The 12,808-nt window shown below is 50.9% G+C and overlaps 1 protein-coding gene across 17 annotated transcripts in view; it reads left to right on the forward strand.

Annotated features, from left to right (window-relative positions):
* Positions 1 to 3,940: 3,940 nt before the first annotated feature.
* Positions 3,941 to 12,808, forward strand: part of MTSS1 (MTSS I-BAR domain containing 1) — a 134,072-nt gene continuing 125,204 nt past the window's right edge. For 3 of the 17 annotated variants that reach the window (XM_059672739.1, XM_059672749.1, XM_059672751.1), the window contains exon 1: positions 4,127 to 4,993. In XM_059672739.1, the coding sequence (XP_059528722.1) occupies positions 4,922 to 4,993 (72 nt within the window). In that variant the 5' untranslated portion in view covers positions 4,127 to 4,921. Of the gene's footprint in view, positions 4,082 to 4,121; positions 4,994 to 12,808 lie in introns of those variants that run through there. The other 14 variants (XM_059672738.1, XM_059672741.1, XM_059672744.1 and 11 more) reach the window with 9 other exon arrangements.

Genomic DNA, 12,808 nt, shown 5'->3' on the forward strand with positions numbered 1-12,808 from the left:
ATCAGCTGCCCACTGCACGCCCCACACTGGGGATGGAGCCCGCAACCTGGGCATGTGCCTTAACCGGGAATCGAGCCGTGACCTCCTGGTTCATATGTTGAGGCTCAACTACTGAGCTACACCAGCTGGACAGAACCTACCCTCTTAACCACCTCACACAGCTGCCTCCAATGCAAAGCCCTTCACTAGGCTCAGGAGTGTCACAAACAGCATCTGAAGTCTCATAGCAACCCCGGGGCCTCACATAGCAACCTGGCCTCACGTTAAAGACACCTGTGGAGTTTTAAAAGCATCCCCGAGCATGAAGCAAATATCATAATGGGTTAACATTTGGGGAACCTAATGAAGGGTGAATGAGAAACCTCTGCCCTACTCTTGCAGTGTTTCTATACATCATGATTGCATCAACATTTAAAAATTAAAAGAAGAAAAAGAATGTGTTAGAATAATATTAATGGACCTGGAGGGATTTTTTACAGAAACCATTGATAGCAAGAAGTGATAGCAGGAAGTGTTAATAGCAAGATCTAAAAAAGTATGTGTGTGTAATCTATTTTTGTAAAACAAATAATGACAACACACACACACACACACACACACACACACCCTCCGTATCCTTCTATGAGGATGGAATAAAATATGATACATTAAACAATTCTGGTGCCCAGTCCCCAGAGATTCCACTTTAATTGTTTATGGGTCGGATTCATAAATTTGCTGCCTATTGGAATCATCTGGAAAGCTTTGAAAAGTCTCGATGCCCAGGGCACAGCCCCGACCACCTGAATCAGGCTCCCTGGGAGTGGAGCCCTGGCGGGAGTGATTTAAAATTCCCACAGGGGATTCCAATTGCTGCCAAGTCTGGGGACCAGGCAGCGCTCTCCACTCAGCCCGGGTTGAGAATCACTTCTGGGAAGGAGGGGAACTCATGAGGGCAGCATTACTATATGACTGCATCTGACATCCATTTCAATCCTGGGAGCAGCCCATCAGTGGGAACCCGCAGAAACAGAGGCTAGCTGGGAGCTCAAACAGCCTGCTGGAGGTTACAGCGTGAGGAGATGGGTGGGGGGGGCATGCTGACCATCTTCCCTGGGGAAAGGAGGGGGGGCTGCTTTGGGAAGGCATCGTTGCCTCCCAATCTCTCCTTCCGAGGATCACTGGGGTTGAAATTAATTTCAGTAGAGATTCATTCCTTTGGGTTCCTCCTTCTAGGAGCTATGCAAAACAAAACAAAACAAAAAGCAAACATTTCTTGGAGGAATTATATATTAATTGGTCTTGATGTCTGCACAGTGAATGCTGGGTGTTCCAAAGCAAGGAGAAAGTCAGGGGGATGCTCAACTATGGGGAAAGAAGGTAACAGAAGGCGTGTAAATCTGACCTTGTCAGTTTTTTCCTCAAAATCCCTCCGTTCACCAGCCTGACCACAGACTTATTAAAAATGCCAAGTCTGGCCCCACCTCTGAGCCTTCCTGCCTGGTGAATCTTTCTCGGGCTCCCCTCAAGGATGCTTCACTTTCTCATGGAAGACAGGGGCCTGCTTCTCAGTCCCGAGGCCAGTAGAGACCTGAGCGAAAGGAGACAAGAGAGGTGTGCTTGCCTTAGCCGGTTTGGCTCAGTGGATAGTGTCGGCCTGTGGACTGAAGGGTCCCGGGTTCAATTCTGGTCATGCACCTCATTTGCAAGCTCCTCCCTGGCCCGGGCCCTGGTCAGGATGCGTGCAGGAAGCAACAATCGATGTGTTTCTCTCACATCAATATTTCTCTTGGTCTTTCCTTCTCTCTTCCACTACAAAAAAAATCAATGGAAAAATATCCTCTGGTGAGGATTAAAAAAAGAGAGGCGTGCTTTTTAAACAATGCTAAGGTTGTGTTCAGGGCATTTGAATTCAGGTGTGCGGCAGGAAAGCCAAACACAGTGTCCTTTGGGCTATATCAGGGCCCCATATGCCAGGAGGGCTGGAGGCTGGGTAGAAGTGAGGCTTCCGGCATGGCAGTCAGAAAACCAAGGTTGAAGTCCTGCCGGCCACTTTCCAATAGTAAAATGAAGGCTAGTATGACCACCTCCTTAAGGTTGTGGTGAGGATTAGATATCATGCACATAAAACGCCTACCATGTACACAGTAGGCCCTTGGCAAAGTCAGAGGGACAGCACGCCAACAGTATAGGCTCGCCACGTGCCCTCTGGGACCAGGGCTGCAACGAGCCTTGACTTGGTCCCTCCTCCCTTCCTTCTTCTGTTTAAAAATGTATTTGACTGTGGTAAGAACACAACATGAGACCGACCCTCTTAACGCATCTCAAAGTATATAATACAGGATGGTTAAGTGTAAGTATGTGTTGTACAGTGGACCTCTAGAACTTGTCTTTCATAACTGAGACTTCGTGCCCATGGATTAGCACCCACCCCCACCCCCTGGCAACCACCACTCTTCACTCTCATTCTCTGAGTTGGACTATTTTATTATATGCTTCATATAAGTGGAATCACGCAGTACTTGTCCTGTGACTGGCTTATTTCACTTAGCACAATGTCCCCGCGGTTCATCCATGCTGTTGCATACTGCAGAGTTTCCTTCCTTTTTAAGGCTAATAATAGCCCATTGTATGCATACCCCACACTTTATCCATTCATCTGCTACGGACATTTAGGTTGTTTCCACATCTTGACTATTGTGAATCTCTTTCTGTTGATAAAATTTTTTGAGTGCGTGTTTACTATGTGCCAGTAACTGCTTTAAATGCTTTACATATATTAGTCTAGGCTGCAGTGGTCGGCAAACTCATTAGTCAACAGAGCCAAATATCAACGGTACAACGATTGAAATTTCTTTTGAGAGCCAAATTTTTTAAACTTAAACTATATAGGTAGGTACATTGTTATTAACTTAATTAGGGTACTCCTAAGGCTTAGGAAGAGCCACACTCAAGGGGCCAAAGAGCCGCATGTGGCTCGCGAGCCGCAGTTTGCCGACCACGGGTCTAGGGGAAACTCAGGACAGCCCTGTGAAGTAGATGCTATCTTTATCCCCATTTACAGATGAGGAAACTGAGGCCCCATTAGTATGGCCCAAGGCCATCCCGTTAGATTGAACCCAGGCAATCTGGCTGTAAAAGCAGTGATCTTGATTACTACAATATTTATAGTAGTAAAGTCATAATAACCGTAACGATTAAGAACAACCTATGCGTCAGCACTGTTATTGGCAAGGTGAAGATGAGATCTATACGTCCACATGAAAGCAGCTCATTCCAGAATCGACACTCCTTCCTATGATTTTGGGGAGAGAAGTGGACAAAGAGGGTTGTGGTTAAGAGTTGGGCAGAGTGGCCCCGGGGAAAATGATCTTCTGAGCTGTGATAGGCAGATCTGTGCTTCTCTTTGATTCACGCAGTTTTTCAAAGCCAGAACTTTTCCTACCACTGTGTCTGAAATAGTCTATCACATGTTGCATATGGTTTCTTTTGTCATTTCCTTTTGTGTGTTTAGTGCTGCCAACGGTCAGCTCAAGGGTCAAGGGAACAGCCCAGAGTTTGGTGCTTTTGTTTCAAGGTCTTTTAAAAGCCGTTCCTCGGGGTCCCCTCCTCTTTGTCTATTTGATCCTGATCTAAATGAGACCCGTGCAGTTAGGCGGTGGAGCTGCGAAAATGAAACACCAGCTCCCCCGTCAACTTGGGCACATTCGCTCTCTTTCCAGGTTAAACTTCCCAACAGGGCGCTCTGCAGTTATACCAACACCACTGACCTCAGTGGGCCTGGAAAACTGTCCAAGCCACGGGCAGTCAGCAATAATGCTCTACTGCCACTTATTAGCAATGGCAAATCAATCCACGTTCCCAGCCTCCTGCAACTTTATTGAACTCCGCATCCCGCTGCAGGACACGCCCCGAACTCTCCTTAAATGACATATTTGGCTGTTTGCAGTCGTGACTTGGCATTGCAGTCCTGATATCACAGACCGCGCCTATTCTGAGAAGCCTGCAGTAGCAGCAGTAGCAGCAGAGCAGCAGCAAGCAGCAGTTTTCTCGCCCTACTGAGTGCTCACTATTTGCTGGACACTGCGCTAAGCTGGCCACCGTGAGTCCCCGGGGAGTGGCGGGTGCACCCTCCGTTCCGGGCGCTCGCAGCCATTGTGGGGTGGGCGTTCCCCTCGCCTCGTGCTGACACGCCCTCTCCGCGCTGCGACCGGCGGCCGGGGCAGAAGGTGCCCCGTGCGCGCTCGGAGGGGGAGGCTCCCGCCGGGCTCGGATCCTCGCTGCACCGCCTGCCGGCGCCTCTCCGCTGCCCGCGCCCCACGCGCCTCCCGGGCACGCGCTCCCAGCCCCGCGCGCGCGCGCGCGCCCTCCCGCACCCCCGCGGCGGACGCACGGCCACGAGCGCGCGTGCGCCTCTCGGAACGTCCGCGGGAGCCGAGCCAGAGCGAGCGCAGGGCCGGGCGCGCAGGAGTGAAAAGGAGGCGGCGGCCGCGGCTGCGAGCAACAGATCCGGACGCTGCGAGCTCACCCGCTCTGCTGTTGGGCGATTTTGTTTTTGTAATTTCCCCCAAATCTATTAATTTGGAAAACCTTGCATTTTTTTAATGGCGCTGGCCCTGGGTCAGCGGGCGCTTTTCTCTGCCTCAAGATGGGCTTTGCCGTTTCCGTCGTGGGCGCCCGTGGTGGTCTGATTGTCAGCCTTCTGCGGGCATTTTTAAGGCCAGGAGCCGAGCGCTGCGTGTAGGCAAATCACCCTACGGAGCGGTTTGGCTTTTGAAATTATTGTTGTTATTTTGGGCAGAGAACAGTCGACCTCGGGCACTCGGTCCTCTTTGCTGGAGAGGCTGCGAGTGTGGAATTCCTGCCGGGGTGAGCCAGCCCGGTCCCGCGCACAGTCCAGGCGGCCCAGCGTGTGCGTCCTGTCCCCGCCGGCGCCGGGAAAATGGAGGCTGTGATTGAGAAGGAATGCAGCGCGCTCGGAGGCCTCTTCCAGACCATCATCAGCGACATGAAGGTAGGTCGCCGGGGGCGCGGCTGCGGCGCTGGCCGCCGCGCGCTGACCTGGCCGCGGCGCTTCGCCTCCGCCCCGGGCCAGCCGCCCGGTCCTGGTCTGCGCGGCGGCCGATAGCCACCTGCGGGAGCGCTGCGGCCCGGGTGTCACCTGCTCAACCCGGGTGCCGTTTCGGGCTCTGCTGGGTCACCGGTCGGGCGGCTTCCACGGGGGGGTGTTTGATGCTCCCTCCCCTCTCCCTGCTCATTGTCCCAGGGGGCGGCCTCAACTCATTTTCCTGGGGGGCTCAGGGCCCCGGCTCCAAGTTTTCCATTGTCTGTCCTTGGACGGAGTGTCTGCGACCCGCAGAGGCTGGGTGCTGGGCGGACACCTGATTCCCCCGGGTGCGGGGAGAGGGCGCCTGGCGCGGTATTGGGGGCTCTGCCTGGCCTCGGAAAGGAGCTCGCGGCCTGAGCCTGGAAAGGAAGACTCCCTTTCCCTCCTTGGCTTTCAGGTCCACCTGGAGGGATCCGAACAAATTAGGTATTAATTACGCCGTTTCAAAGCTGGTGAGGGTGTGCATGCCTTCCCTCGGGCCCTCCCCGGGGCGCGGAGCAGAAGTTCCCAGAGCAGCCTTGCAGGGGCCCCTCCTGGCCCTGGCTGAGGCTCCCAGCCTGAAGGCGAGATTGGGGCCCCACAAACAACTGTAGCTCCCCCCTCCCCCCACACACGTACCCACCACACACAGACTCCCGGTTTTCTCTTGGAAGGATTGTGAAAATTGTGTGCGCGTGTGTGTGCGTGCGCGCGCACACGCGTGTGTTGGGGGTGGAGAACAACACCCTGGCTTTTTCCTGCGAAGGGTGGGACTGGGGATAACCTGATCCTTGGACGTGGATTTTCTGTGCATAGAGATAGACCAGGGGGCCCTCCGTTACTCATCCAAGGGAAATATAATCAGCCTTTTGAGCTGGCTGGAGGTGGGAATTGGGGGCGGTGGGGGGATCTTTTTCCCCATGTGTATTTAGGGAGCTTCTCTTTGGCTCTAGCCCAGCCTCAATTTGCCTCAACAGATCCGGGGAGGTGGTGTTTAATTAAAAGCTCAGCTTCCAAAAAGAGTGGGCAGGTTTGGAAGCTGTGCAGCGAGTGGGTGTGGACAGCCCCCCTTCAGCCGCTGCCTGGGCTCCCGGAGGAGCTTTTGTCTGATGAAGTGTAAGGTTTGGACAGGGTTTGGCCTTGGAGATGGACTTTGGGAAGGAATGTTCAGCTGTCACGGGCTACTTGCCCCTTTTAGAACCAACTGCCACCTTGCCCAGGGTGAACTTCTCCAAGGTGCCTCTGTCCTGCTCTTGTCTATTTTGAAATCCTTCTACAGAGCCGGTGCCTTTTGTCAGAAATTGACATCCGTGCAGCATTATCTTCAAAGGTATCCTGTTTGCCCCGGAATGCCTCTAATCCAGCCACTTGGAATTAGATTATTCCCTGTTCAAAGACAGCCCCTCGCATTCCTTTGCCCCCAATTCACCATTGATGTGCTCTTTTGAGACAAAGATTGGTGCCGCCGTGGACTCCTGGAGTATTTCTGGTTAACTTAATTGTGCAGGCCTTATAATCAAACAGGATTTGGGTTGAGGCACACGCCTATTCTGATCACTAGGGGAAGAATTTGGGATGGGTTGGTAAAGCTGCTTGTGTTTTTTGGGGGAGAGAAAAGGATGTTTCCAGCCCCCCAGTAGTAGTAACAAGAACCCCGTGACCTAATAGGTCTGCCCACTGCAGTTCCAGAGTGTAAACATCTAGAGTTTTCCCTCTCTCTTTGTTCTTTAATCCAGAATCTAGCCTTGGTTCTTCCCATTTACTGGTGTGAGCCCAAAGCCCTTCTGTAGGTAACCCCCCACAGAGTGGGCCCTTCTGCTTCCACCTGCCACCCCATGGCCGCCCTGCAGCACTGTGGCTCTGGGGGTTTGTGGGTGCTACGTTGGCATGTTTTTCCCTCCACAAGATTCCAGTTAAAAATAAAGACTTGTTTAATGCCCCTTGGGTGCAGGATCTATAGTCTGTGGTTCCTGAGTTCTTTCCCTTGGAATGTAGTAGCATTTGTTCAACATCCTGTGGGAAGGTATTTATTTTAAAGGTTTCTGTTGGTTTTGTTTTGGAAGCAAAGATTTTAAAAGCAACAACTATGACATGCCTTGGGGTCTGCAGAATTTCAGACTTTTGGGGAGTAGAGAGAGAAGGAAAAAGGGGGGGGGGTGTCTGGTTTCCAAGCTTGTTTATTCATTAAGATAGTTGCTGAATATTTTCGTGGGGTTTTCTTCTTAAAAGATTTCTTCATGAATTAGTTGACTGACATTTTCGAAGGGACTTTTAACATTTGGGCATAGAGGATAAGCAGTGTAGAGTACGCATATGCATGCAGCTGCCAGCAGTAAAAGTCAGTTTTTAATGCTGAAATCAGCTGGCTTTCTAATGCCCTGCTTATCGGCTTCTTTTCCTCTTTGAACTCGCACGATGGGTTTTAATGCCTCTCATCCCCTCTCTGTGCACTTTGAAGGTCAGGTGTAAATGTTGGACACCCGTTTGGAATGCCACCTTGAGAAAATTTTTAGGCCATTTTCTAAGAAGTGACGTTGGACCGGGGTGAGGAAAGATATGAAAAATGGCTTTTTTAGTAGCATTTGATGCTCCAGAATGAACAACAGCAACACAGGAAGGGAGTCGATTTCCTCTTTGGAGGAAAAAAACAACACAACAACACAAATGGAGTCATGTCAAGGCCTCGCACCATCTATCTTCCGAAGCCAGAGAGCCCAAGACATGGAAAAGCGAGGGAGGCTTCTCTTTGCTTCCGTCTAATGATCCTTCATCTGGTTAAGTCCTCGGCTGTCAGGGCGTGCGCTGCATCCTTTTCGGGGGGAGGGGGGCCGAAGAAACCCTCACTTGGCTCCCATTGGGATGCAGCTGTTAAATAACTTATTGATTCCTTGTCGAGAGGAAACCTTGTGTTTTTTCCCCTTCTCCCACCCTACTGTGGTGGTGGTCAGTAATGAATGGTGGTGTGCAAAATCGCTTACTGGCTGCCTTTCCGCCCATCCACATAAATCAAGTCGTCTGCTGTGAGCTGATCCCAGAGGAAAAGGGGAAGCAAGAGACTCATGTGGCTGGAGGCACGGGCGCATCGCCTGCTTGTCTCGGGGAACAGCAGCTTGGAAGTGACTGTGTGTGGAAAGTCAGTTGACTGGCTTCTGATGGTTAGATCGTGGTGACTGCATTAAGGAGGTCCTGGAATCTTTTCCGAGTTTCTCTCCAAGGATAACTGTTGCAAACATCGTATTTTTTTAAATTGAGGTATAATTGACACAGCACACTATATTACTGTCAGGTGTGCACCATACCGATTTGATATTTGTATTTTTTCATTGGTTATTTTTTTTTAAATGTAAGTAATTGAACCTGCATAGAATTCATGATGTTTGGGGAGCTCGTAGGTCATAGGACCAGGAGACTCTGGCCAAACTTGAGGGCAGCTCACCCTGTGGCTGTCTTTCTTCCTTTAATAATTAACTTAGCTCAGAAACAGTTGGATGCTAACATCAAATGTTTTTCTCCGCCTTGTTGCTTAAGAATCACCGTGTCTGGAGCTGAATCGGGCCTGATGCAGGGAGAACTTTGCACCAGGTCGGAGAGTGTGTTTGGCCTTATGTAATGCGACTGGGAGTGAAAAAAACACCCAACCACACCTTGCATTCCCCACCCAGGTCTCGCTTAGACAGGGTGTCCTGTTACCAGCACCTGTGCTGGGCAGAATAGGGGCCTTGTTCAGTCCCCCTCCGCCGCCCCCACCTCTGTTTGCTACCAATATCCCCTCTCCGGAGTCCTGCCTAAAATTGGATCTGCTAAAGGGGCTTCTTGAGTTCCATGGAAATCTTTTGTGGTTCAAAGGCACGTCACGATATTTTCCCCCACTTATCATAAGATCAAGAATGTGGGTGGTGGGCCCAGCCCTGGATGGTGATTTCAGAGTGGTGGTTGTTGCTCCTCCTGCGTTGGCTTTGGGCTTCCAGTCAGCAGAGAGGTTTACTTCCTCGGTGTTTATCGGGGGGCCTGCTCTGTGGAAGGCCTTTCGCTGGGCCTCCGGGAGCCACCGATCGAGCCACGGGGCCGCCCTTGGAGAGCTGCTTGCCTGTGGGCCTTTAGCAGCTAATGTCCAATACAGTATGGCGGCCATTCAGGGAGAGTGTGGAGTCCAGCCTGGGGCAGGGCGTCAGTCAGTCCCGGCAGGACGTCCCCTGACTCCTGACAGAAAGTGTCCGGGAGGAAGATATCAACAACCCAGCCAAGGCCTCTGCCAGTGGCCAGGTGCTCCGAGGAAGGCGGCCACTCTGTCAATGGTGACACACAAACGCAGGACAAGCAAAGCCCAGATGGGCCCCACGCTGGCTTTTCTCTTAGCAAATGGCTGTGTTTGCCCAGGGTTTTACAGCTTCCTCGGTTTGGGCCTCTGGGAGAAGTTGAAGTAAAGATGTCATAAAATTGGCAGCAGGGAACTGCCCGGAACGGGCGCCTGTTCAGAGATTTAGGGTCTGTTCTACATAGATTTTTTTTTTTTATTTTTTTTTGGTGCAAATCTTAACAGTCCAGGTTTGGAAAGAAATCTTTTCTTTTTCTTTCTTTTTTTTTTTAATCTTGGCTGGAGCGTTTTTGTGGGGAAATCCCGGTATATCACGTTTAACCAAATGGTTCAGAACTAGTTGCTGGATGTTCTGAGCTTCCACAGTTAGTAATGCCTGCGAGGCAGAGAGAAGGCCAGTCTTGGGTCACAGTTTGCGTGGAAGGTACGCTGAGCTTGAATTTCGCCGGGTTCAGCTATCACTCAGTTCTTGTGTGAGGGACAGGTATCCCTAATTCCATAATATCTATTAAGCATCAGCAGGGTTGCAGGCGCCAAGTTCCATGCTGTGATTTCAGCAGGTAAAGATACAGAATTCCCAGGTACATTTGAATTTCACGTGAATACTGGACAGTTTTAGTATAAGTCTGTCCCATGCGTGTTCTGTCTCCTCGGCGGCTGGCCTCTGGGTTTCTGAACTCGTCATTTTGCACTTGGGGGTAGGAAAAAGGAGAAAGCTAAAATGATACCTGTCATTTGGATAGCTCCTCTGAGGTTGTTAAAATGCTTGGAGGGTGGAAATGTTGAAGCTATTGATCTATTAGACGCTTTACCTGTAATTTTCATCGAGGCTTTTTCCATCTTCCCAGAGATGGGTGAGCGTTGGCATGATTCCTTCTGTAGCGAGACCTTTAGATGTCCAAAACCGGTTATGGAAAAATGAGCTCATTTCAAGTTCACCATTCTTTCTCGGAACTGCCTTCAGGATACTTTCCCCTAAAACCCACACCTCCGCAGAAACAAAGACATACCTCTCCCCGAACCAAACAAAAGCCAGAGGACAGAGTCAGCTGCCTAGGACATCAGACAAGAGGCATTTTGGGGCTCCTTAAAGGGAACTGATGCCTTAAGCAGTTTAACTCCGATTTGCAGATTGCACTGCTGATATCGCCTTATTAAGTAGCAAAGCAGAGAGACAAATGGAGTAAATTAATTGGCGGAGCATTGAGGAAACCCATTGTATTTGATTGCCAAGGTTCTCCCTGGAATTAGCTGGACTCTGCAGAAGGTTTCATCTGAGTATGTGCCACACATACACACAAGACTCCAAAAAGCAACACCCAAACCCACCCAGTGTAGATTCTAGAGCAGCCCACCCATTATCAATGTTTCCCACCTCTTAGCCTAGGGGAGGCTTGGCAAGGGCTGTGTCATCTCTGCTGCTTCCTGATTGAAGATGCCCTGGCGTGCCACCTGTACAGAGCAAGTAGGTGCTCAGCATTCACTGCATGTGGTGAACGGGGCAGAAAGGAACTTGGTGAGAACCTACTATGTGTCAGGCATTGTGCTAAGTGCTTGGCATGCATGGATTCATGTCATTCTCACATCAACCCCACTTTACAGATGAGAAAACTGAGGCTTGGAGGGTCAGTACCTTGTCTAAGGCCATGGTGAGGTGGACTGCTATTTGGACCTTGACCTATTTGATCGTAGGGCTGGAGCTCTAGATTCACAGCGGTCGTCAACCTTTCAGACCTCACGGACCACCAGTGATCCGCGGACCTCCGGTTGGTGACTGCTGCTTTAGAACATACCTATGGTAGGAAAGGGGGGGCTGGATTTATTTCTAGAAGATGGCATTTCTCAGATGCCTGAGTTCCACAAGAGGCGCAGGGAAGACCTGGGATCTGATCTCTGGGCCTCTGGCGCAGACTCAGCCTGGAGGTGTGAGCTTGAGCTGAGCTGAGCTGCTGTGAGGGTGGTTGTTGGGGTGGGTGGCTCCCATCTGGCTGCCACTTTTGTGGAAATTGTTTAATTTATGACACATCAACACAGTGTGGCTTCCTTCCTTCTCCCGCTTACCAGTCTTTTCTCACAGATAACCTGGCATTCTCCTTTCCTCTTATTTCCCTGGGTGTGCGGAGAGGAAAGAGTTCTTTGGGCCAGGCCTTAGTGGTTGCCCTTGGCTCCTGTCCTTGTCCCCAGAGTGCCTGCATGCCGGGCCAGAGGGCCGCATTCATACGTCGGTCCCTGAGGCAGGATGACTGTGCAAGCCCGACAGCTCCTCCTAATTATACGAATTGAGTAAGTTCACCCAAAGTTCAAATGGCTCCTCAAAGAGAACGCCTTACCTTGAACTCATTTCGCGTCCAGCCCTGGAACTCCCTTGTAAAGGAGCTTTCTGTGTTTAATTATGCCCCGTAGCCCTCCGGTTTGGGTTGAGTTGTGTTTGGAAAAGTAAGTTGATGGGATCACCAAAAAACTCCTTCCTGTGCCGCCTCTTGGCACATACGGCCTTGGTCATAGTTCTAAGTGGTTTTTCTTTTCCTGTCTAGTTTAAGTGGGTGAAAAAAAATCAATTGAGTGCCTTTTGAGTTATGTGTCTTTTTATTTGCTTTCTTTCCCTCAAAGAATTTGGCCAGCAGTGAAAGTATTAGCGTGTGCAGTATCAGTGGCCTCCTGGAGGCGGACGGCAGGCTTGGCCTGGGACCCCCTTTCCTGCCACCTCCCACTCGACAGGAGTCTTCAGGGGGCTGGAGGAGTGGGTCTGGCTCGGGGAGCTGGTTCTGGGCAGGCGTGCCCCTTTCGGTAGGACGGGCATGGTTACAGGGACAGGTGCATTGGATTCTGGGAGCCGTAAGACACGGAAGCCTGGACCTATTCCTGGGGTGCATCCTGGGTACTAGGGTTATAAAAAGCACCCCTGGGTCATTGTAATGTGTAGCCAGGCTTGAGGAACGTTGAGCTGTACACAATTTCATCACCTTCAAAGGGTTTTCTCCACCTTCCCTAAATCTGAGTAAAGGCATCTTTAGGTGGCTGTACAACAATGGGAATGTGCTTAACACTGTATGCTTAACAGGATGGTGCATTTTATATGTGCGTGTGTTACGCACCCTGAGTCCGCTCCGTCTCCTGGCGACCCTATGCATGAGTGATGGCCTAGCCTCCCAGCCTGCTCGGCTCCTGAGGACTCTACCGAGGGCTTCTGTCGTGGAGCCAGTCCAGCTGCTCCTTGGTCTTCCTCTTTCGCTGCTGCCTTCGGTTTTCCCAGCCCCATCGTCTTTTCCAAAGGGCCCTCCCTGCCTTCTCAGGTTGTGCCACGTCCAATTTATCATCATTGCTTCCGGCGATGTTTCGGGGTTCATTGGCTCTAGATCCCACTTGTCCCTCTTTCTGGCGGTTTAGGGTATGTGTATTTTATCACGAATTAAAATAACAGTAAATTT

Source organism: Myotis daubentonii, chromosome 17, assembly GCF_963259705.1.
Source record: "Myotis daubentonii chromosome 17, mMyoDau2.1, whole genome shotgun sequence".
NCBI classification, from domain to species: Eukaryota; Metazoa; Chordata; class Mammalia; order Chiroptera; family Vespertilionidae; genus Myotis; species Myotis daubentonii.